General features: G+C 41.5%; 1 protein-coding gene, 1 long non-coding RNA gene and 1 other non-coding gene across 3 annotated transcripts; all 3 read left to right on the forward strand.

Moving 5' to 3' along the window:
* Positions 1–2187: 2187 nt before the first annotated feature.
* On the forward strand, positions 2188–2276 carry trnat-agu (transfer RNA threonine (anticodon AGU)). Its single transcript is given in 2 exon segments — positions 2188–2225; positions 2241–2276. It is a non-coding gene; the product is annotated as a tRNA-Thr (tRNA).
* Positions 2277–3426: 1150 nt separating this feature from the next.
* LOC146688740 (uncharacterized) lies at positions 3427–4428 on the forward strand. Its single transcript, XR_014915879.1, has 3 exons — positions 3427–3622; positions 3746–3806; positions 3940–4428. It is a non-coding gene; the product is annotated as an uncharacterized LOC146688740 (long non-coding RNA).
* A 4236-nt stretch (positions 4429–8664) lies between these two features.
* ttll12 (tubulin tyrosine ligase-like family, member 12) lies at positions 8665–24634 on the forward strand. The gene is made up of 14 exons (XM_085437054.1): positions 8665–8866; positions 9047–9222; positions 10638–10836; positions 11098–11257; positions 11420–11553; positions 12952–13028; positions 15545–15661; positions 16980–17168; positions 18204–18315; positions 21287–21438; positions 21907–21988; positions 22080–22148; positions 22450–22588; positions 24159–24634. The coding sequence occupies exons 1-14, from the start codon at positions 8726–8728 to the stop codon at positions 24308–24310; spliced, it is 1899 nt and encodes a 632-aa protein (XP_085293180.1). The 5' UTR covers positions 8665–8725; the 3' UTR covers positions 24311–24634.
* The last annotated feature ends 1698 nt before the right edge of the window (positions 24635–26332 follow it).

The following is a 26332-nucleotide window of genomic DNA, read 5'->3' on the forward strand; positions in this document are numbered from 1 at the left end:
CTAAACCTGCTGGCCTGGAAGTCCAGCAGTTCATCTAAACAAAAGGCACTTAGCCTAAAACTGACATAGCTACGTTTATCCTACCATAAAACAATAAAACAAGGTACGACCTCTCCCATGCTCCCAGGGTGTGGGTGTGAATGCCAGAGCACTCTGGAATGCACACAAAGCCTTTGCAGACTGCTAAAGATCACACATCCTATCACTACACACTCGATTATATACCTCTAAGCATATATGGTTAAATATTTCCCAATACAAATAATAAAATCTAAACCCATCAGAGTCCTCATACCAAGCAGAAACTGCTCGAAGTGGGATTCAAACCTACACCTCTAGGGGAGACTGCGACCTGAACACAGCACCTTAGACCACTCAGCCATCCTGAAACAGATCTAACAGAACTGATTTTCTGATAAATCCAGAATCCAGTTTAAACTCCTTCCCTTCACATAAAAAGTCTTGAATGAACCTTTGGTCCAACTGTTCCTCACACCTGACTGGTAACACGATGGCGCTGGTGTGTGTGGTTGCTCATCTGTCACGCCCAAGTTTGTTTCTGTTTCTATTATTTCTGACCTGTGTCATTCACCAAACAAAGTCTCTGCTCAGGTGTAATCGCCAGACATGATGATCACCTTTTATTGAAAAGGTCGGCACCGCCAGGCCTCTTATCACAGCTCCCGACCCCTCTGTCTCTGTCCCTTGCACTGCTGATTTTACTCAGTCTGAGCTTGTGATTCTCTCCATTTCAGAGGATGCGGGGTGTCATATTAACCCCGCAGGTTCCCCCAGGATCCTTTCCCTCCACAATTTTTAAAAGAAGGTTTTCCTAGTATAGGGCAGTCTGTCCTTGACATTATTAACAGCAGTCTGTCCTGTGGTGCGGTTCCTGCAATTTTCAAACATGCAGTAGTGCAGCCACTGCTTAAGAAACCTGGCCTTGATCACACAGTTTTAGCTAATTATAGACCGATTTCCAAGCTGCATTTTCTTTCCAAGTGTTAGAGAAAATTGTTTTGTGTCAACTGAAATATTTTATAGATGTAATGGCATCCTTGAGGTTTTTCAATCAGGATTTAAAACCCTTTATAGCACAGAATCTGCATTCTTAAAGGTTTTTATTCTGGTAACCACGTTGTTCTGGTCTTGCTTGACCTGACTGCTGCCTTTGACACAGTAGAAGACAAAATTCTAATATCTCGATTACGGTAGATGATCTAGTGGGTATTGGTGGCACTGCACTTAATTGGTTTAGTCTTATTTGGTAAATAGAACTTTCTCTGTCAGCTTCTCGGTTCCAAATCATCGTCTGCTTCTCTGTCATGTGGCGTCCCACAGGGGTCAATTTTACGGCCACTGCTCTTTTTACTCTATATATTGCCTTAGGGTTTCATCCTTAAAAGGCATGGGATCTCTTTTCATTGTTCCACTGATGACTGTTAAAGCAGAAGGATGGCATCTCCATAAAACCTCGCTTGGCATCTCTAGATGACATTAAAGCTTGGTTGGCTTTAAACTTCTTAAATTCTAATGATAAGAAAACAGAGGTGTTGGTGTTTTGAACTAGTGGTCCTTGCTGATTTGGGACTCCTGGATGTTCTTACTGACCTTGGTTTTCAGTTGGACAGTGATTTTAAACTGGACAGCCAAGTTAGAGCCTGTGGTGAAGTCCAGTTTTTATCATTTAAGGAGACTGACAAGAGTGAAATCTTTTCTTTCTCTGCAGCACTTTGAAGGGTTTTACTTTTATTTCCTCAGTTAGTTATTATTACTCTCTTGCTCTCTAAACTAAACTGAAATACATAAACTCACAATAGAACATAAGTGAAACTAAACTAAATTAAAAACAAATGAAGAAAATGAAAATGCAAAACTAGAGTAACTCTGCAGGATTCCCACCCAGAAGCTGACTAGTGTGAGTGGGCATCAAGGGGCAATGGAGGAGGCTGACTGTAGATGAGCCTGGAGTTTAGAGTGTCGTGGAGAGTTAGCAAAACAAAAACACCGTCGCACTTTTAACCCCTGACTTTGACAGACATCGTCTCTTTTGATGCGACAACCTCTGGTGATTAATATAAAAAAAACAAGATTACCTTTCATGTGTTTCTGTTTAAGCTCAAATTGGTTTGATGTGTGGAGGTTTTCTCAGTGTTCATCAGTCACTCATCTGTGTGGCGTGTATGTGGCGCTGTGGCTTAGTTGGTTAAAGTGCCTGTCTAGTAAGTGTTAAACTAGAAAACAGGAGATCCTGGGTTCAACTCCCAGCAGTGCCTAAAAGATATAAGCTTTGTCTGTTCTCAGTCATCCACAGCCTGTTAGTCTATGGAGATCGGAAAGATGAGTGCCTGGATTCCTTTAAGTGCAATGTTAAAATAAGATCTTTAAAAAGCACAAAATGATTTAATATGAAGGCAATATGAGCAGCGAGGGACTGGCTGTTAGTTCAGCGAGAGAGTTATTTGTAAAGAAAACTATTTTCACTAGCAGTCAAAACTAATGTGCACACTTATGTCTGCATTTTTGTTTTGTTAAATATGAACAAAAGAACAGAAAGTATAGACCCACGTTCGGCGCGAGCACATCACGATAAGCACTGGGTAACAGACGTCTCCGAAAACGTCACAGCACTTTTGCAAATATGCGATGTCTTGATAAACCAAATAGATATTTGAAGTTCATACGGCTACTTTCTGAAAATATGTTAAAAGTTTATTTTGTGACGCAGAAAGATCAATTAGAGTAATATGAAAACTTAGTAGCGGCTGCCATTGTTGGAAACTGTTGCACTGAAATGTGAGATTTTAAAAAGGAGCTGTTTCCTGTGACTTGGTTTTTGGGGATGATCCTCAGTTTGAGTTTCTTATGTTCAAATCCCAGATGAGCCCATTTGTTGTTTAAGACTTTGCCGCCTCCCTGTTGATTTCTGTAATTTGTTACTATCAGGATGTCCTAAAAACTCCACGGAAAGCGTTTAGCTTCAGAGCAAAACTGGCAGGAAACAGAAAGACAGCATTTTTCTCCTATATTGACTTTTCTCCACTGGATTCCTGTTAAATCTAGAATTTAATATAAAATACTATTTTTACTTTTAGCTTCTACTTTTTTACATCACACTGTGCACAATCTCTGTGGAATTAATCCTAGAATAAAAACTAGAATCAAACACAGAAACCGATGACTTTCTGAGCTTTCAAAACAATCTTTCATACACTCTTCTTCATTTTTTTACTCTGATGTGTGACTTTGGGAAAATGACACAATTAACTGTTTGGCTTGTTGGTCTAGTTTCAATGGGAGAAATGTCCCTGTCTCCCTTGAAGGGAGTCTTCCCTTGGAAGAACTCGCCTCACGGGTGGAGAGTGCTCTTTAAAAGGAGCTGAGCAACAAAACCAGTGATACTTCTGAGGCTGTTTCCAGCTCTGTGTCAGAGCAGAAACAGGTTTTTGCTGTCCCATCACTGCCACTCTGCACGATCCCAGCACTGCTCCAGAGAAACCTAAAGGTGGTGTTCACAGAGAGACAGTTAAATATTCTTGTCCACCCGTTTCATTTGAAGCATTACCATGAGCCAAGAGAGATTAAATATTTGGAAGAGATGACAGGACTGACCTACAAACGGGTGAGTGTTTTTCAGCTTACTGAACATAAGAAATTGAATTTGTGTTCAATCTTGTCTCCAGTGAACTGATTAGATGTTTTCTATTTTCTTCCATCTTTGGGTAAAAACCTGGTTTCAAAACAGAAGGAGAAAGTTTAGGAGGAGGTCACATCCTCAGCATCTCAATCAGGGTGTCCCATTTCATGTAAGTATCTCCTATTATTAAACTTTGATTCAGACATCTGGGTAATTCATTCATTAATTTCATTTGAAATGTGTTGAATTTGAAACAAGAACTTTGTATTGTACTTTTACTGACTGTGCTGTCTGTGATTCAGTTTCAGGGAGAGGGACAGCCCCCACTCAAGCAGCAGTACACCCAGCACCTGGAGATCAATTTAATCAGAAGTGGTGCAAATTATCAGGCTGTGGGCAATTTTGCGGTTGGACCTCAATGGATCTTCCCCACCTCACCCCAGTTGTTTGGCTGGTCGATGCTACCAGGCAACGGCAATTATGAATTCAACCCTGTTGCCGATATGAACAACAACAACTCAGGTTTTCACAACACAACTTTTGAAGGAGCAAGTGGAGAGCCTTGCCAGCAGCTACTGATCCTTTAATTACAAATATTGTAATGTATATCAGATTTTTTGTATTAAGTTTGAATCTTCTTGTCTTCATGTAGCTCAACACAACAGAGTCTCAGATTTGATCTCTTCCAGTAAATAAAAGGAACGGGGTGAATTTTCGGCCCTTTATTTTTAACTGTTGGATTTAAAATAAATAGATGAACTAAAAAAATTAAAATAAATAAAATTCTTCGAGCTGACACTTCCTGTACTGTGGCATAAAGAGGAAGTGTGATGGCTCACCTGGTAGTGGTGTGCCACACTGCAAAACCTGAAATATAAATGAGTTTGTCTGAACAGCACTTTGTGCAGGGGTCTGGGTTTGTCTGAGAGGTTTCCCTCCTCCTCACTAAGTTTGTTTTGCTGCTCTTTCCGGAAAAAAACTTCTCTTTGTCATCTCTTGTTCTTTATAAACTGGTGGTGTTGCCACAGTAGAGTGTCTCTCAGTTTGTGCGCTCATCTAAAGGTAAGCACCGAGCTAACGTTACTGTGAGTTCAGTTCATGTTGAGTTTAGCTCCTGAATGAGGTCTTCTGCTGCTCTGCTCGGTGTCTGTTCACAGTTTATTGTGAACACGTTGAGAGAAGAGTGAGAGAGTGTTTGGAGAAAAACACCAACTAATCATTAGCTCAGCATGCTGGGAGAAGTTGAGCGTTTGCTGGCTGAAAGTTGGTGCAGAAAAGTATTTTCAGCAGCCCTGCAGCTGCTTTTCTGCAGCCTCATTTCTATTTGAAGTGATAACAGGAAATGGATCAGAAGGATCTGCTGCAGTATCAGGGTCACAATAAACTTTATTGTCCAGCTGCTGTGGATGAACACAAGCGTGGAATTCAATTGTTAATTAATGAATTGATTATATTCAAATCTCTGATTTGCAATGAGGATAAGGACATAACAGGATGTGGGGAGTGTAGACCAATGTGAAATTGAAAACTGAAAACTATTGTGCTGATGAACAGAAGCTTTACAGTTGGTTAGTTTGGGGTGTGAAACTGGAGCTTTGTGGTTTCAGTTGGTATCTAAACAAATGAAAGAAAAAATCAAAGTTATACAATCTAAAAAAAAGGAGAATTAATCTAATGTCTTCCTAGAGTTGTTATAGCACCACACAGACTCATCTGGGATTCGAACCAGGGACCGCTCACACATGAAGCAAGAAACATTCCCTAGGAACAACAAGTAAGCCTGCAGAGCGAGAGCGAAGTGCTCTAATAGGCTGATATGGTACTACAAGGTCATTAAGATAAGATGGGGCCTGATTATTTAAGACCTTGTATGTGAGGAGCAGGATTTTGAATTCTGGATTTAACAGGAAGCCAATGAAGGGAAGCCAATACAGGAGAAATCTGCTCTCTCTTTCTAGTCCCTGTCAGGACTCTTGCTGCAGCATTTTGGATCAGCTGAAGGCTTTTCAGTGAGTTTTTTGGACTTCCTGATAATAATGAATTACAGTCGTCCAGCCTGGAAGTAATAAATGCATGAACTAGTTTTTCAGCGTCACTCTGAGACAGGATGTTTCTAACTTTAGAGATGTTGCACAAATGGAAGAAAACAGTCTTATATATTTGTTTAATATGTGCATGGAAGTCAAAAATGACTCCAAGGTTCCTCACAGTGTTACTGGAGGCCAAGGTAATGCCATCCAGACTAAGAATCTGGTTAGATACCATGTTTCTAAGACTTTCAGGGCCGAGTACAATAACCTCAGTTTTATCTGAATTAAGAAGCAGAAAATTTGAGGTCATCATCTTTATGTCTTGAAGACATTCCTGTAGTTTAACTAATTGGTGTGTGCTTGATGTTTGTTGTGTATTTGCTGCTATGACAACTAATCTTTCCTCTGGGAATAATAAAGTCTCTGTGATGCGCTCTTATATATATATTTATATGGCTATTTATTCCATGTCAAAAAAATGGACTTCAACATACCTGCCTGGCAATGTATTTTCATTCAACTGTGCACTGTTGGATCATAAACAGAATAACGGTAAGTGCCTCAATAAATATCTCGACGTGGGACTGACATCAGTAAATCGAGTCTAACCTGCAGATGTTCAGTGTAACAGAGACAGACACAGAGCAGGTTTGAAGCTGAAGACTTTATTCAGAAAAAACAGGGCAGAACATTTTTTATATTTTGTTTTAAGTAGAATTTAAATGCTGTTTGGGGGAAAAAATCATTTAAAAGTGTGAAGGAAGTTTGTCTCCAGGGATGATGGTTTGTTTTTAACTCCTCTAACCTTTACTGCTACTGCTCCTCCTGCAGCCTCCACCTCTGTTTTTACTGCTGCTCTTCCCCCTGCTTCCTCATGTACTTCCTCCTCTGCTCCTTCTCTTGCTACTATGTTTGCTTCTCTTCCTGCTGCTCCTGCCTCCACCTTTGTGTTTTTTACTGTTTCTGCTGCTGCTCTCACTCTGACTCCTGTACATGTTCCGCTTGCTGCTGCTGCCTCCACCCATGTTTTTTCTGTTGGGCCTGCTCCCACTGCTGCTCCTGTTTCCCCATCTTCTTTCTACTCTGCTGCTCTCACTCTGTCTCCTTTCCCGTCTATGGTTTCCTGCCTGTTATTATTATTAATACAAAACTCAGAATAGCTGCCATCTGTATAGCAGCTGTGACACTAACTCAGAATTACTCGTTTTATCACAGCGAGGCTGAGGCTGCCCATTGACCACGCGAGCTCGAGAAGTGACTGTCTATGGTTGTGTGTGTGCTGACATCAACTTCAGACTGAGTTTCAGAATTTGATTTGTCATAAACTTTTGTAAACACAAAGGCACTGTCTGCCCATTTGTGAATGTACATGTCAGTCTGTTTAAGGATGTTATTGCTATCATATATGTCTGTACACGTGCTACACGGGGAGAGATAAGAGTAGAGGAGCAGGAAGTTTCCAGCGCTGTTTTGGCTCAATTGTTCTAGTTTTTGAAGAACTTGATATTCTGCGTGTTTAGGTTTTAAAACCCTGGCTATAACCAGGTTGTTGCCTACATAAACTTTACTGTTCTCAGAGTTTCTTTCCTCAATGACTGTCCTCACTTTTTCTTCATAGCTTCTTTCTCTGAGGATTTCATGAAGTGTGTTGGTGTCGCGCTGCAGCGGGATGTTTGCAGCTAGACAAAAGTGTCCATCTATCCTGTACCTGACAACAAAGAGAGAAGAACACAGAAGTTTTAATGTGACACAGAAATTCTGTATTTGCCAAATGAGAAACAAACATCTCAGATCATTTCAGACACGCTACAGGTACTCTGATACCTCTGTGTCTGTCACATATATGTGTCCACAACTTCAGTGATTAGGTCTGCTGTCGAGGTCCCCTCATGACAGACAGCCAGCAGATACTAGTTGTGTTTGTCTAGGTTAGTTAGGGTTAGCTATCCAAAAGTTTGATTAAACTTAAACTGAACCAAATTCGATATAAAGCATCTGTACCAGCCTGAGCTTCTGCCACTTAGCGCTGCTGATAAAAACAGAAGCTACAGACAGATGTATAACAGCCGGGCCTTAGGGCAAAACAAACAGTCAGTGTGTTTGTGTTAATGGGCACGAACTGTGATTTTTGTCCGTGTCAGTAAGCATTTAAGATAAGATAAGATAAGATAGAACTTTATTAATCCCTCGGGTGGGTTCCTCTGGGAAATTCGACTTCCAAAAAAAGCACAGCAACGACCGAAGTTACAGTTACAGAACTGTTATATATATATATATACAGACACACACACACACACACACATATATAAATACAGAGACAAATATAAATAAAATATACAAAGGGGATAAATAGAATAAATAGGAATAAAAAATAAAAATACAAGTGAATTGCACATTTCAAGTATTGAGTCTATTGCACTGTTGACTATTTACAAAAAGTATTGCACAAGGTATTGTACAGTGAGGTGCAGAGGCACTACAGCTTAGTTGTTCCCCCCTCCTTTGTCCTCCTGTACCATTTACAGTCATGGTACTAAGGACATATAACACCTCCCTAAGGTTTTACATATCGGGATGTAAATGAAGTCATCTGGTCCTCAGCAGGTCTTATTCAAATATAGCCTCAGATAATCATGACATTTTACACAGTCACTATCATAGAACAGCAGCTAAGCCAACATGCAGAGACAGTCTGAAAAGCGAAATGACAGAAACAACCAGGGGCTGGACTCGGTCTTTCACACTCTGCTTCTGCATTTTGTTAAATAAATAATGACTAACATGACACACCAACATGTATTATGTTGTTGTCCATCTCAGGTTGTATTTACTTAATTTAAAGACCATAATTATTTTTGTTCTGACATGTGAGACTTTGCGTTTTAACCCAGTTACTTTTTTCTAAAAGTGACCTAATGGGTTTTTAATTTGTGAAGTATGTTTTAGTTCAGATAGTCGAAAAACTCTCCCACAATGCATAGCTGTGTAGCTGTTAAACTCCTCCTTCTTCCGGGTTTACTAACGCCGTCTCCACGTGAGATACACTTCCAGTGCAGTAATGTCAACAAACCCCACGGTTCCGAATGGCGCGGAGGACGAGGAGTTCCGAGTGTTCGTGGCTCTCCACAGCGCAGCGCTCCAGGCTTCAGCTATCCCTCCGGTCTACTGGAGGAGCCTGCACCACAAGATCACCAGCGAGGTGTGCTCTGACATCACGAAGCACTGAAACACATGTTCAGTCCTAATAACTGTTTGTTTACTGTTGCAGAAAAAGCTGCTGCTGACATTTCATACACGCTGAGATGCAGCACCTTGGGGTTTGGCGTGCACACATTAAAAGACATTCTCCCAGCAGGCCCCTTCATGTCTGTTTCCGTAGATTTATGATGCCGGGGAAGTTTTCGGAATAATGCAGTTCCAACAAGAAGATGAAGATGAGAGGGAGGGAGATGAAGAAAACGGAGAGGAGAAGAAGAAGGACAATCCTGGAGATGAGATCAGATGTAAAGTGGTTGTAACCCGGGAGAGTGGTCTGCAAGCCTCGGAGCCGACCAGGTGAGGGCGCCAAACGATAACTCTTCTTCCACTGATTGCATGTTTGTCTTTGTGCTCCTTGGAGAGGAAAGGAATGCTACGACCTTAACATTTAAGTGTTTAAATGTCTTATTTATGTCACTATATACGACTGCAGACTGCACGTCAAAGGTGCGGGCTGCACTTTAGTTGTATTTATATAATGTGTTTAAATACAGGCCTTTTATATTAAAAGTTAAAGACCCTCCAATAGTACAGAGAAAACCTGAGAAACCCTTTGGGAATAGCGGGAAGGAAAAACTCCTTTTTAACCGGAAGAAGCCTCCAGCAGGACCCGGCTCAAGGAGGGGCGGGGCCATCTGCTGCGACCAATTGGTCTGATGGGAGGGGACAATTGAGCAAGAGGACCAGACAATAATAACGAATGATTAACTAATGATGTAGTGTATAAACAAAAACAGTATTTTTTTTTTTATTTGATTTCAAACTAAAACTTTTTTACATTTTGTTTCACTTTTTAGCTCAGTTTTTGTTAACTATAATAGCCGTGCCCGTGATAAGGACATAGCTATGATGATCTCCAGCCTCCAACTAACAAATCAACAAAGTAAAAGATAAATTATTTAACAGAAAATTGCTTTTCCTCTCCTCTTGGATGTTACATCATACTTTTTCATATTTGATATTTTGAGATGCTTTGATTCTGCTCCTCCAAAGCTGTGCCAAAGTCCAGGTATCTGGTATATTTATATGAGCTGAGTACTGTTTTGCTTCATATTTCCAAACTGTTAATCCTTGAACAGGTAGTTAGAGGTAGTGGATGGGGTGATGTTCAGAATAGCTGAAATTAATCAGTTGTCTTACCTCATGGTGAACAAGAATAACTGGATAGTTGTTTGTTGTGTTATTGCTGTGAACATTGAAATCCTGACCCTGTCCTTTACTGTTTTGTATTTATATAAACAAAATGACACAGAAAACCTTAAATTCATTAAAATTATAACAAAATAGTGAGAAGAGAACATCGTTAACAACTGGAATTCTTAAGAAAACCATGGAAATCCCTTTAACCCTTGGTTGTAACTACATTTCATTTTCCGAGCTAAAATGAACTATTGCTTTAGTGACAAGGTTAAAGGTTCATCCAGTAATATTTCATAGACTACAAATGATTAATAAAAGTGCCCTGCAGGTCAGGGTGTCAGCTTGAAGGAATCCAGGGGGAGAGCAGCTGCAGCTTAGTCATATTACACCGCCACAGAAATATTTAACTGCATCGTTTCTGGGCAAATTTCCTGCTGCTACTTTCCATCAGCGCTTTCTTTATGTGAATAAAGAGATTTTTAAGATTTTATTAATCGTCAGCATTTTAAAGCTCTTTAAAGGTAATTTTCCAAACGAACATCTAGCGTGAGATTGTCTCCATATTCCTGCAGCGTTTTCCTGGTGGATCACGCGTGGACGTACCGCGTGGATCATGCCCGGCAGCAGCTGGAACAGATCCCAGGCCTGTTGCCCAGAATGGCGGCCCTTATGGGGCTGGACTTCCATGGTGAGGTCCCCGACCCTGACACGGTGGAGCTGGTGATGGAGCGCATGTGGAAGTACAACCAGACTTATCAGCTCTCTCAGGGGGTGTGTGAGAAAACACTGCTCTTATCACTTAGATATGTACTACACATGATTCTCCTAATACTGTATATTAGATGATTGTGGAGCTACTATAGGAACCATGATGTGAAACTTATTTCAGTATAAAGCAGCTAATGTGTAACACAAACCTGCTGAACGCTTGTCCTTACGAGGGCTGCGCACACTTTGAACAAAAGGGAGTTTGTGATAATAATGACCTGAAAGCCAGAACCTGACCCTCCTCTGCCTCACTTTCCTGTGCAGTCCCCAGAGGACAAGGTTCCCGTGTGGTACGTCATGGATGAGTTTGGCTCTCAGGTGCGGCACTCTGATCAACCGACCTGCAGCATGGCTCCTTTCTTCTACGTGCAGGGCCAGTTAGCCTACACCGTGCTCTGGCCTCTGCAGGACCTGCACGAAGGAGGTGAAAGCGCACACAGCATACACGGAGCGATCACCATGTCACAATTCAGAAAATGAATACATCTGGTTGTCTTTGGATACAAGATACCTGAAATAGAGTTTCCCTGTTAAAACATGCAACATGATTGGATGACATAATGTTTTATTACATTATTATCCACAGATGAAGTTACCCGTGACTATACATATGGAGAGCCAGACCCTCTGGTGCGGCAGTGCCGCCTGTTACCATGGATACCTAGTGATCTAGAAGAGGTCAGCAGCGTCACAGCTGAGCCCCCGGACTCATTCTTTGAGGTGAGGAGTACCACATAAATTTATCAGCCTCAAGAATTCTATTAAACTTTATTCTCATCTCAAACTCAGATTCAGTCTTTTGGATTCTTGATAAAAAAAAAAGTCAAACAGTTCACAAAGTAGTAAATAATGTTAAATAAGTTTCACTAATAGGAGATTTAAATACGACAAAGTATTTTCATTCGGTACCTAAGGCACAGTCCAGTCACCCCTTCCTCATTTCCTAAATTATGATCCAACTGTGATTAACCACGTGTTTTTGAAAGGTGAGTTCAGTTTGATTAAATACACCCAGGCCTGATTACTGGCAGACCTGTTGAATTAAGAAGACACTTAAGTAGAACCAGAACATCTTCCTAACAGTAAAATATGGTGGTGGTAGTGTGATGGTCTGTGTGGCTGCCTGAGAACCTGCAGCACTTGCTGTGGTAAATGGAACCATGAATTCTGCCGTCTACCAAAACATCCTGAAGGAGAATATCCGGCCAGCTCTTTGTGACCTCGATGCACCGTACTCCCTCCTCCCATCTGGCAGAAGTTTTCGCAGCATCAAAACTGTAACGACCAGACACTGCAAGAGCTTTTCCCCCAAGCAGTCAGAGCCCTCAACTCACTACCACCAGACTGATAAACACAAACACCTTACAGTACTCACCAAAAGACTCAAACACAACACAAACTTCCACAAATGCACTACAAACCGGACCTGGGAACAATCTGCTTATTTGCACACTCAGTCACATAGTTACTGAACACATCTCAAATATATTTGCACATTTTGTCTCTTGCACGTCTTCGTCCGTTCTCGTCTAAAATATCCTGACTCATAACTTCAACCTTGTATTCAGTACCTGCTGCACAATCCACTCCATATTGTCTCTGTCCTGTCTGTGTTTATTACATAGATAAAGTTAGTAATAGTACCTTTTTATCACTTAATTTGACCCAAATTTAGCAAGTTATTATTTATGTGTAAATCCTAGTTTTATATCTCTTGGAGATATATTATTTATACTCATATAAATGCACCAGGGGGACTCGGGGTGAAACGCTGTATACTGTGTATATTGTTGTATTGACAATAAAGTTCTTGAATCTTGAATCTTGAGATGCTGTGGCATGACCTGAAAAACCCTCCAGTGTGGCTGAATTACAACAATCCTGCAAAGATGAGTGGGCCCAGCTGGTTTCCCCTTAATAAGAAACATTTAAAACTGCATTTTTAAAGGAGGTGAAATCTTTGTCCTGGATTTAAATTTGTTTGATGATCTGAAACGTTTAAGTTTGACAAACATATGAAGTCAGGAACACTTTTTCCCACCACTGTATGTGATGTATCCACAGTCAATATCTGAGCTGAACTGAAGCCTAATTGTTGGGTCGTCTCTGTGTCTGCAGAACATTGCTCGGGAAAACAAGGAGCAGCTTCCCGTGGAAATACAGCCTTACACTGTTCCGAAGGACAAAGTCTACAAGTAAGTTTGTCACTGTTACAGAAATCTTTTTTATTATATTTACCTGTAGGGCCTTTCTGAGTTGGGCACTGACTTGCTGCAGACTTCTGTATTTGGATAATATACTAATGATAATGTGACACAGAGAAAGTGGATATCTGAATATGAAGGAGAAATACTGAGCTGGTCCACAGCTTCAGACGTTGCTTGTTCACGCCTGTTCATGTGTGTCAGGAAGGTCGCTGCCTGCCTCCACTCTCTCCCTCACTAAAGATAACACATTTACTTTGTTGGGAATTTGCAGGTCGAGATGATCTCCGTGTAGTGTTTGTCTGACTATAGATAATATTTTAATCTCTACCAACATAGAGGCCAGATTTCAGTGTGTGGTGGAATGTATCTGAATACATAGTTGGTGCTCAACTGAAATCTAAGGTGCATGTACAGGATTCATTGTTTCATGCTACGTCTACAGCTAGAAAAACTTTTCTGAATTTAAAGAAACTCAAAATAACTTCTGCTCAGGGTTTTATACAGCAAATCGCTTCATATCTGCTGTCGCTCTTCATCATGTCTCATTCAGTTTATATGCTGCTTTACATCAACATGAGTTCTCATTAGCTCAGTCTCATGTGAACTGAACCTGCTTTTTCCCTTTATGACGCTGTGTTTGTCAGTCACAGCATCACTTCTGTTATTCAAAATCACAGTCACATTGGACTCTGGTGCCTTTCTCACACACACACACACACACACACACACACACACACACACACACACACACACACACACACACACCACAGAGGGAACCGAGGACACACTGTAGTCAAAAGAATGCTTCGGGAATCTGGGTGAAAAAGTCAGGCGTTCATTACTCAAACATGATTTTCTTACTCATCCTGGTGATTAGATCTGGTCTTGATTATACTTTGAATTAGAATTAAATATGTTGAACTATTAGCAAAGTCACTGCTAAGTAAACTCTACTTTAGCGCTCTGTGTCACCGTCCCCATAAAAAGGCTGGATGTTTAATCCTTTTCCTCCACTTGTGGGTAAAGATAAGCTGGAAGAGATCAATCTCTTTGAGATCGTATATATCAGATGAAGCCGATTAAACATATACAAGAGTATACAATGAGACTGACTGGATGTTATATTTTAAACCAGACTGTTAACCAAAAACAGCTTCTTGGTTTTTCGTCTCTCCATCGAACACATCAGTCTATTTTTGCTGCGGACATAGTGACAGGATTCGTGCTTCGGTAAGAAGAACAGTTTGTGTTTGTGTTGTGATGCACATGTAATAACCCAGTGGTTCCCAAACCATGAATGGAGATTTTTTAAAACTCCTTTTTTGCATTTAGTGTGGACGATAAAATATTTGCCTTTTTCCACATCACGCTGTGCGCCACGTTATTGTTTACATGAGATGAACTGCAGAATGGCAGATAGAGACAAAATCCTGTTAATCTGACTGTCTGCAGGTTTTACACGCTTACATACACAAACAGTTACTGTCTATTTACAAAGGCAGAGGCGTCACGGTGCCATTATTTTACGTGTAGTTGTTGTTTCCTGTGTAATAATGTTCAACATTGCTGTCAATACTTTTTTCAAAATCGCCTCTCTGTGCAAAATGGGTTCAAAAACATAAACAGCTGTAGGATCCTGTTCGTCCGTGATTTAGACAGGGGAACAAATCGTGGCAGGATCAGCCTGATGTTATTTGTATCCAGCTGTAACTTTACTGTATAAAGAGCTAACATCTCCAAAATGTCAGGAGCAGTTAGTCATTGCAAGAAGTGTTTGTGAACTAAAAATCAAGAATGTGGGATCCTGTTCGTCCGTGATTTCAACAGCCCAGTGCGTGCTAGCAGTGTCCAAGCGTTTTTTTTTCCCTTTTCATACGGCGCCCGCCCCCTGCAATGGCCCTGCGCCCCCCTTAGGCGGCGGCCCCACACTTTGGGAAGCTCTGTATTAAGCTGTTAGGTTGTAAACTGTCTGGATGAGAACAGACATTCCTTTATTGCATAAAATACACATAATCGTGTTAGCTGATTGTGCCACTCGCTACATACAAGGAAAAATCTGTTTTTGACTCCGCAGACATCTGACTTCATACAGTCTTCATTTACAAAGTGCTTTACAAATCCAAACATTACAGCTAGCAGGTGTATTTTCCCGTTTCAGTATAGCTAACCAAACAACGAAGAGCCACCAGAGACTGATTTTTAGTTTACGTCCCTTCGCTTTCCCTGAGTTATTGGGTTTGTTACCAATTACCTAACATAAACTAATGCAAGTCTACTGATCGCAACCAACCAACCCATGATGTCACATAATATACTGACACAAGATGGCGCTAAACATGTTTTCAAACTTTAAGCCCTAATTTCTTAAATCCAGCGTCACAGACAGTCTGTTTTTGAGAGCAGCGCTCAGTTTATAGATAAAGAGTTTCATGTCCACTTTAAGTGCTAATTAAAAAGCTCAACAAAAAGAGTTTTTTGTTATTGTTTTGTTCATTTGTTTCCAGGGTTTACTCTGAAATGTCACAAGTAACAAACAACCTTAGCCACCCTCGGTTCCAGCTGATAGAGGATGAGGACGAGGCAGATATCATTTGGCGCTATAATCACATCAAAGACTACAGGTGAGCAAGCGAAGCTGCATTCATAACTCGGTGACATTATGGAGCTAGACAGACATGATTTCTTCATAAGTGACTGTTTCATACATGGTAGCTGTTGGATTAAAAAAACATGTGCTCAAGGAAACCAGGAAACACCTATTTCTGCAGAGTCACAGCACACAGGTCCTTGGGGCCTTATACACTAGGCTACAGAATTCAGTGAATTGTGCATAATTCTTATGCACTAAGTATAGTGCTTTTCTGATCATTGTGTCAGTAGGTTGTATTCAGTGAACACAAAACCATCACAGTTGGTACTGGTTGGCGAGTAACCTTCTTTAATAGTAATAAATCACACAGCAATAGTACATTCATGTAGCATGACAATATATTAAGTAATCCAAAGTATTCAGAATACGTTACTCTCATTGAGTAACGTAATGGAATACCTTACAAAATAAATGTTGGGCCATGTAATCTGTAATCTGTAGTGGGATACATTTTAAAAATAACCTTCCCAACACTGGTGATGTCCATGGGTCACGTTGCAAAGGGTTTTCATTCAAGCATTTTAGATATTTTTCAGTTTGAAGTTATTTTAGTTTGCCAACTTATTTTTGAGCTTCTGAAAACGAATATGACTGTGTGTAAAAACGGCTAAACACCTGAACGTTTGTTAAACTCTTCAAAATAACACTGAAAGTCTGCACATCAGTCACATTTTGATTGTTTGATTCATGTTTGTGGTGAACAGATTTATTTATATAGCGCCCTAAGGTGCTTAATATTGTAATGTAAAGATCCAACAATAATAGAGATCAGTTGTCCAAAAGGTATGATCCTGGCTGTGTTATAATATTATTATATGTTAACTCACAGTTTGTGTATTCTGTTGGTGTGTGTGTGTGTTGAGTGACTAATAGAAAGACTTTATTAGACTTTATTTCAAAGCTAACACTGATCTTGACCAACTGTCAGGCAGGAATTATGAAAACAGGCTTTATTGTGTGTGAATGCCAAGAACATGTTTTTTTGTGTGACTTAATAAGTAAATAATTAATAATAAACTGTATGTTTGTTGCTAGGCTGCGCTACATTGTTGCATAAACATCCTAATCTCAGCTTTAATTGATTCCAACACAATTTTAAAAAGTGACCTGTTTTCATGCTGGGGAGGTATTTAAGTTCATAAATACCAGAAAGTTAAAAGAAGTCTGGGATTATTCTAAGTCTATCAGCAAAGTTATGTTGACACTTGATAAAGCAGCTATGAACCAGCGTTAGGTGAGGTTGCTGTTGGACTGTCTGAAAGGTTAAGTATCATGTTTTGATTTGGCAGCAAACTCAGTGTGGAGCGGCCTCATGTGTTGCTGAACCAGTTTCCCTGTGAGAGCATCATCACGGTGAAGGACTGCCTGGCTGCTGTGGCTCGCAGGGTGAAAGGCAGCCCAGGACCCGACTGGTTACCGCAGACCTTCAACCTACAGACAGAGCTGCCACAGTTCATCAAGCATTACCAGCAACAAAGGTTGGGATTCTGATTTTGTTTGTTTCTAGTCATCTCTAGTTTTTATGACGAATAATAAAAGGAAGGAAGAACTTAACCGCAGTGTTTCACACAGACACCCTGAATAGTATACAGAAACATCTGTGCTGAGTATGGCCTGGAAGTCCTGAGGTCAAAAAGGGACACGCTCCCCTAGGGTGCTTGAGAATGACCGAGCTAAGATCCTGTGGGACTTCCAGATACAGACAAAGTGGTGATGGCTAACATAGTGATGCTGGACAAGCAGAGGAAGACGGTCGTAGTTGTTATCAAATGGCAGCAATATCAGGAAAAAGGAGCACGAGAAGCTTGAGAAGTGCTGAAAGAAGGGAACTGGAAGCTGTACATGTGGGTCACCAGCAACCAAGTATAATCCAGGCTATACTGTAACAGCTTCTGGTAGAGGCAGTGTGATGGTGAGATATCGACCTACTGCCACAGTCTGGGACTGAACTTAAACCCCACCCTGTGTTGTCATCTTTATCAGAGATTAGAGGATGGAAGGGCCTGCCTGCAGTCCCGACCTCCGTCCCATTAAACACTTACAGGGTCTGCTTGGGCATGTTGTGACAAATGCAGATTGAAGGGTGGGATCCCACAACAGTGTGTGACCGTCCTGGTGAACAGGAGAGATCCAGTCTGTGGCTTGGTATGGTTCTTCCACATGTTTATTAATGTTTTAAGGTCTTTACAATGTAAAGCGCCTTGAGGCGACTGCTGTTGTGATTTGGTGCTATATAAATAAAATGGAATTGAATTGTAAAATAATAAACTTTATATTTCTTCTTTCTTCAGACTTCAATCATTAATTTAATAAACAGCAGCAAGCAAAAGTCAATAGCAGCTTAAGCTGTTTGGCATCAGCAGAGATTTTAAAGGGAACAACCCACGAATGCAAGTGTGGACCATAAACAGGCAGTGTTACAATGAAGAAATAATTGAAGTTTCCTTTTATGTATTTATTATTGTTATTATCATTATTAACTGGATAATTAAAAGTTGCCTTATATTTTTCAGGGGAGAAGATAACCACTGGATCTGTAAGCCTTGGAATTTAGCTCGTGGACTAGACACACACATAACCAACAACCTGGATTACATAATCAGGCAGCGAGAGAGTACACCAAAGGTGATGGCACACATACACAGAAACCAAGAATGACACTTATATAAACTTATACAGTGGGGCAAAAAAGTATTTAGTCAGCCACCGATTGTGCAAGTTCCCCCACCTAAAATGATGACAGAGGTCAGTAATTTGCACCAGAGGTACACTTCAACTGTGAGAGACAGAATGTGAAAAAAAAATCCATGAATCCACATGGTAGGATTTGTAAAGAATTTATTGGTAAATCAGGGTGGAAAATAAGTATTTGGTCAATAACAAAAATACAACTCAATACTTTGTAACATAACCTTTGTTGGCAATAACAGAGGTCAAACGTTTACTATAGGTCTTTACCAGGTTTGCACACACAGTAGCTGGTATTTTGGCCCATTCCTCCATGCAGATCTTCTCGAGAGCAGTGATGTTTTGGGGCTGTCGCCGAGCAACACGGACTTTCAACTCCCGCCACAGATTTTCTATGGGGTTGAGGTCTGGAGACTGGCTAGGCCACTCCAGGACTTTCAAATGCTTCTTACGGAGCCACTCCTTTGTTGCCCGGGCGGTGTGTTTTGGATCATTGTCATGTTGGAAGACCCAGCCTCGTTTCATCTTCAAAGTTCTCACTGATGGAAGGAGGTTTTGGCTCAAAATCTCACGATACATGGCCCCATTCATTCTGTCCTTAACACGGATCAGTCGTCCTGTCCCCTTGGCAGAAAAACAGCCCCATAGCATGATGTTCCCACCCCCATGCTTCACAGTAGGTATGGTGTTCTTGGGATGCGACTCAGTATTCTTCTTCCTCCAAACACGACGAGTTGAGTTTATACCAAAAAGTTCTACTTTGGTTTCATCTGACCACATGACATTCTCCCAATCCTCTGCTGTATCATCCATGTGCTCTCTGGCAAACTTCAGACGGGCCTGGACATGCACTGGCTTCAGCAGCGGAACACGTCTGGCACTGCGGGATTTGATTCCCTGCCGTTGTAGTGTGTTACTGATGGTGACCTTTGTTACTTTGGTCCCAGCTCTCTGCAGGTCATTCACCAGGTCCCCCCGTGTGGTTCTGGGATCTTTGCTCACCGTTCTCATGATCATTTTGACCCCACGGGATGAGATCTTGCGTGGAGCCCCAGATCGAGGGAGATTATCAGTGGTCTTGTATGTCTTCCATTTTCTGATGATTGCTCCCACAGTTGATTTTTTTCACACCAAGCTGCTTGCCTATTGTAGATTCACTCTTCCCAGTCTGGTGCATGTCTACAATACTTTTCCTGGTGTCCTTCGAAAGCTCTTTGGTCTTGGCCATGGCAGAGTTTGGAGTCTGACTGTTTGAGGCTGTGGACAGGTGACTTTTATACAGATGATGAGTTCAAACAGGTGCCATTCATACAGGTAACGAGTGGGGGACAGAAAAGCTTCTTACAGAAGACGTTACAGGTCTGTGAGAGCCAGAGATTTTCCTTGTTTGAGGTGACCAAATACTTATTTTCCACCCTGATTTACCAATAAATTCTTTACAAATCCTACCATGTGGATTCATGGATTTTTTTTTCACATTCTGTCTCTCACAGTTGAAGTGTACCTCTGGTGCAAATTACTGACCTCTGTCATCATTTTAAGTGGGGGAACTTGCACAATCGGTGGCTGACTAAATACTTTTTTGCCCCACTGTATATGTATGTGTATGTGTTCAGAAAGGGCCTTCTGTATCACTTTCCAAACCGCTTCCACTTGACCTCAGTGGTGGATGAGGTCAAAGAAAGATGGGTAGAAGACTTGATAATTAATTAGGAAACGAGAAGAGCAGTGTGATGAGAGTGACCATAAACTAGTCTTACACCCTGGACAGGTCGCTGGCCTGTCGCAGGGCTAACACAGAGTTACAGACAACCAGTCACAATGACATTCACACATCAGAATTATGCATGATTAGCTGTTATTAACTACTATTGTTAACTTCATTAACTAATAGATATTCTCATTTTATAACACTGCATTACTTTACAAAAATAATACAGTAATTCTAGAACAGTTCATCTGCTAATAAGGTTTGATTTGATCCCATCTGCTCCCGTGGTGCATGCCAAATATCTCTGGGCAAGATTAACCCCCAAGCTGCTCTCTGACGCGTCCATCGGGTATGAGTGCGAGAGTGTGAATGTTAGATTAGCACAGAAAACAGTGATCAGGTAGAAAGGTGCTGTATAGGGACCACTCCATTTAACCACATAAGACATATATGATGCTATCCTTTCTATCTGTAACTCATATATTTATATTTACTGTTATCAGAACACAGGATCGATACGCTAAGGTAAAACAAATTTCCATCACAGAAATCTTCAAAGGGATACAGAGTTGCAGACTCCGTGCTGCATGACTTTAAGATTCACACGGTGTCAGGACTGTAAAGCTCACAGTTGTCAAAGGAGCTTGCAAAGAAAAGCATCTGGACTTCTTTAGGTTGCTTGAAGACGTTTCACCTCTCATCCGAGAAGCTTCTTCAGTTCTAAGGTCAAATGGTGGAGAGTCCCAGATATAAACCTAGTGGGAGTTTCCCCCCACAGAGGGACAAAAGGACCCCCTGATGATCCTCTAATCGCCTGAGCCAAGGTGTGAAACTGGGCGTGGGTCCCAATCAGCCAGAGTTTCGGGTGTGTTCATTGTGAAACCTGGCCCCACCTTATCATGCGAATTCCTGAGGTCAGATGGCCCAGGATGTGAGTGGGCGTTAAGGCGTCTGGGAAGGGATCTCAAAACTGGATTATACATGGCAGAGAGTTGGTGTCGTAAACCCCCGCCTCTGTTCAAAGATGGTCGCTCACAGTGGACATAGATGGCTTCTTTCACTCCTCTTTCAAACCATCTGTCCTCTCTGTCCAAAATGTGAACATTGGCATCCTCGAAAGAGTGACCTTTATCCTGTCATGACCTGGATGACTGAGAACCTTCACAGACAAAGCTCACAGTTGTTTTCATGTTCCAGGTGGTGTGCAAGTATCTCGAAGATCCAGTCCTGTTCAACAGGGAGGAAGTGGGAATGGTGAAGTTTGACATTCGCTACATGTTGATGTTGCGTTCTGTGCAGCCTCTGCGTCTCTATGCCTATAATGTCTTCTGGCTGCGCTTTGCCAACAGGTAAGAAATGCATACATACAGAAAGAGTTCTTTCCTGTAGGGTACCTTTCTCTGCACAGTCTGATTCCTCAGACTTTGCTTAGTGTCCACAGATTATTAAGTATGGATTACATCCATACTTAATAATCTGTGGACACTAAGCAAAGCGAAGTCAGACAGGAAAAGGCAGATGATGGCTCACACTGCTTTTGTGGCACTCATTAGTTTGTTTGTTCTTGTTCCATTTGATGTAAAAAATAACAGCACAATTTAATTAAATATATCAAAAGTTAACATAGAAGTTACAAACCAACCAAAACTAGCAAAATAATGTTTCTGTCTATTCTTTCATATTCAAAGATTGTCTTGTTTCTTATCCATCGATTGGCTCTTCACGAAGTTAAACCTGTTATGATGGCAGTTTGTTGTTGCTCCTCCATCCTTGACCCTTTGCCGTGCTGGTGCTGATCTTTCGGTGTTTCTGCCTAGACCGTTCTCCTTGGACCATTTTGATGATTACCAAAAGCACTTCACTGTCATGAACTATGCCGAGGGGGTGGAGCTTAAGCAGGTATCTTCTCTATTTTAATTTGTATGTCTTGCCATAGCTGTTGTCGTCATCAAAGTCTAGTGATAACAGTTTGGATGGGTCCCTTTCGTAGGTGCACTATGATGACTTCATCCCAATGTTTGAGAAGCAGTACCCACAGCATCCATGGAAAGAAGTGGAAGTGAGTGAAAATGTTAAGTGCTTTTCAGTTTAGGATGCTCTTTCTGAGAGTTTAGGGAAATGGTTTGTTTATAAGAAGTGATACCAAGCTGGTCACTGATGTTTTCAGTCATCAGTGGCATGTCAGCACAAATTATGATTCTTCCAGGAGTATCTAAAGCCCTCACACCACCTGTTGAATCTGCAGATTAGGTAGCAGCATCTGCACAGATTGTGAAGCACGTGTGACAGTATCTCTAAGGCCTTAATCCTAGTATGGTTATCGTACTCAAATCTGGGTTTCTGTCCATTTTTCTTTACAGGGAGAGTTATTTAAAGCTTTCAAGGAGCTCTTTGAGGCAGCCACTTCTAGACCGGCACCATATGGTATTTGTCCCTATCCTTCATCCCGGGCCATCTATGCTGTAGACCTCATGCTAAAGTGGAGTAGAGGACAAAATGGTGAGCATTTATCCTACTGATCATCAAAGCCAGTAACATTTGTTTGAGCCTCAGAGGAATGGCACCTTAACCACATTTGTTTCAAAGGCAAGCTCTCTTCATTTGACCTGGCTCATGTTTTTTCTTCTGTGACCTTTGGGAGCATCTCTCTACATTTATTTTGTTTCCCCAAATTCATTAACACAAGATTCTGTAACTTTGAGATTCTGCTTCAATCAAGGTTGAGAGGGCGGAGGAGAGGTTGCAAATTTGTCCCGTTATGCATTCCCAGGCAGAAAAGAATCACACAGACTCATTTAAAAGCTGTGCAAAGCATGTTTTACCATCATTCAACTTTCTGGAAAGCTCGGAGGAAATCCACACTGTACAAGTACAGATTGCAAGATAAAAAGGATCATCATGTACAGCAGCCCTGACAGTAGAAAAGAGGTTAAAGTGGGTTATAAGTTTAAATACTTAACAAGCAAGTTGCATTTTAGCAGCATCTCTTGCAGCAAACTGGCTCTCAGAACCACCGTCACAAGTTCAGATCAGGCTGGTGTCAGGCTGCATGAGAGGCATTTCCATCCTTCGCTCCACGTGTGAAGAAATCAGGATGTCAGTGACACAGGACGTTAGCTGTCCAATTCTGATACAAGGTTTTTTCTCTCTTAAATGATTTAGCTGCTTGGTAGACTCTTCCATGTGATTAACACTCTCCCTGATGCACAGCTAGAATTGAGTGAATGTCTGTATTTGTGTAGTAAATATGTAAAAGAGGTCGCTTTCACGACTAAATCAAAATGAGCCCTTGTAGTATCTATCAACATTTCAGAGGCCTTATTGAGCTCGAGGTCTTTTGAAGACAAAGGCTCAGAGTAAAACAGGGATTCATGAAAGTGACAGGAGAAGGGTACAGATTAAAGAAAAGAAACTCAAAACCCCTTTTTTACAACAAAACATGCAGACCCTACCCCAGAGTCTGAATCCTTGTAATCGTGCCTTGGTGCATCTGAACCAGAATAAAGTGTCTGTATCTAGACTTCAATTCAATTCAGTTTTATTTACACAGCGCCAAATCACAGCAGCAGTCGCCTCAAGGCGCTTTGTATTGTAAGGTAGACCCTATAATGATACATACAGAGAAAAACCCAACAATCACATGACCCCCTTATGAGCAGCACTTTGGTGACAGTGGGAAGGAAAAACTCCCTTTTAACAGGAAGAAACCTCCAGCAGAACCAGGCTCAGGGAGGGGCGGGGCCATCTGCTGCCACCGGTTGGGGTGAGAGAAGGACGACAGGATAAAGACATGCCATATTTTGCAGTTATTTTCTGCTTATCCAGTCTTCTTAAAATATGGCATCAAGAAATGTGTTTACTGTGAGCTTCAGAGAGCTTAATGAGACAGTGTCTTTGGAAAGTGTTTGGCTATTTCGGCCCATTTACAGTCTTTTTACAAAACTACACCTGTTGGCGGCACAACAGGTGTAGTTTTGTAACAAGACATTGCACATATCAGCTTATCAGACTAAAACTTTATTTACTGTGTGATCAGCCTGTGAATCGTTTATGTGTTCTCATCCTTCAGGTGAACGTATAATACAACCTCAGATCCTAGAGTTGAACTTCAGCCCAGACTGTGCCCGGGCCTGCCTCTACCACCCTGACTTCTACAACCACATGTTTCAGACGCTGTTCCTGGATCAGCCTGAGGAGTGCCCTGTCACGCAAATCATGTGATTAACCGAACATGATGGAGTGTCTTTAGTTTATGTTTTCATGCTTCAAGTTGCTGAAATCTTCCCCTTATCCATCTGCGCTGCATAGGTTTGGTGGAACTCCCTGTATGCGAGATAACAACTGTGCATACTCTGCTGGTTGTGTGCTCGTAGAGTCGTATAGAGGAACACCTTGTCAACTCTGTGTTGCACAGTGAGATTAAAAATGGATAAACTTCAGTTTCTGTTAATGATTTCTCTTGATGTTCTCTCTCAGGCTTCTCAGAGAGTATAAATGTAATCTCTTTAGTTTCACTGTTCATTAAAGCCATATTGTACTCTTTCATCTGTGTCATTATAATTACTTTTTCTTTCTTTTGCTGTATGTTTCCTCATGCACACACGGCTGACATTGTTCTGCAGTTCCTGCAGACAGTAGCTCAGAAGACGTCACACATATACTGCATACAAAAAATGAAAGATATAGTTCGAAACTCCATCAAAGAAAAAATCCTACTGGACATGTGATATGTGTTGATGCAGGCCCTATTAGGATCCCAGAAAGTTGATTCTGTTTATCTGGATGCAGCGTGTTCAGTGGGAGAAATGTTTCGTCCCAAGTGACTTTTTTTAGTCTCAGGCTGAGACTGTGAAATTGCCATCAGTAATGGGAGCACCAACTGGGTGAATCAGGTCATAAAACCTGTTTTCATTCTATGCTGTAGTGTTGTAAATAGACAAATTAGAAAAGTGTAACATCATAATTCTAGAAAATAACCAAAAATATGCTGTTATTACAACTATGGTTATTTTAGGGGTGCTCTGATGATACCTAAGCACCCCCAAATGGGTCTAAATTGGCTATGTGTCAGTATAATACAACACCGACTGAACACCATCCCCAAAGATACAGCAGCCAGTGGATTGCTGTGTTTTATTCATCGGGGGAACCAAACAGCCTCTGGCTAAGAGGATGACACACCACAGAAGAGCTAACTCATCAGGCCAGGACTCTGCAGTGTTTACACCTACACTCAGTGGCCAGTCTTTCAGTGATGAGGATGTACACATTCTGAACAGGCCTGGTTTGAGTCCAGGCTATCCTGAAATGTGAGGGGTAGAGTTGGTTGTAGCTCAGGAGGCAGAGCAGCATCTACTAATGCATGTTAGCTAAAAGTACTTCAGCCTAGAAAAAAAGCGCTTGTATGAAAGGGTAAGTCGGGTTGCATAATGCCTTGAGTGCACAGGTAGAGTAGAAAGCAGCAGTGAGTCTAATGTGTTAGGAATGATGGAAACAAAGTGGAAAGATGCTGCAGCAGAGGGTCCACTTTGTAGAAAAATGATAGTCAGTACTTTGTATGACCCCCCCCCCCCCCCCCCCCCCCCCCACACACACACACACACACACACACACACAGTCTTGATGCTTGCTCAGTCATCCAGGTAAGGAAATCCAAAAAAGCTGATTCTGTCGTTGTCAGTGGGAGAAAACACTACGTCCAAACGCTGTATGACTGACTTCTCCTACTGACGTCTGATATTCAATGTCCCAGAAGTTTTCTATAGGCCAGCTGAGTGTGAGGGGCAGTAACTGGTATCAGTTCCTTCATCCTCCATTACAGTTCACAACATATTACCACACACACTCACAGGCCCTTGAGGGGCCCCCCAAGAGGCTTGTGGGTGGGACTGCTGCAGTGGCCCCGTTCACCCCTTAACTGTTATCTGCCCTTCATTTTTATCTGCATCTTAGACAATGACAGGGGATGTGCGCTACTGTTCAACAGTTAGGCTAAACAGTCTGCTTGCTGGGGGGGCAAGTGGTCATTGTGTCTGCATGTGTGGCTTCGTGTGTCTGTGTGTCATTGGTGGGTATGTATGAGTGAGTGAATGGTATGTGTGGCTGGGCCTGGGTCCCTGTGGGACATGGTCACAGAGGAAAAGCAAAATGTGTTTGGCACAACAGTGCAAGCAGATCTTAATCGCAAAAGCTGCCAGACAGGACAGGGTTAATTAAATCATGTGTTAAAATTCAAAAAAGCAG

Source organism: Copadichromis virginalis, linkage group LG17, assembly GCF_057382275.1.
Source record: "Copadichromis virginalis isolate Kocher_CV1m ecotype Utaka linkage group LG17, C_Virginalis_male_GT1.1, whole genome shotgun sequence".
In the NCBI taxonomy this organism is placed as follows: domain Eukaryota; kingdom Metazoa; phylum Chordata; class Actinopteri; order Cichliformes; family Cichlidae; genus Copadichromis; species Copadichromis virginalis.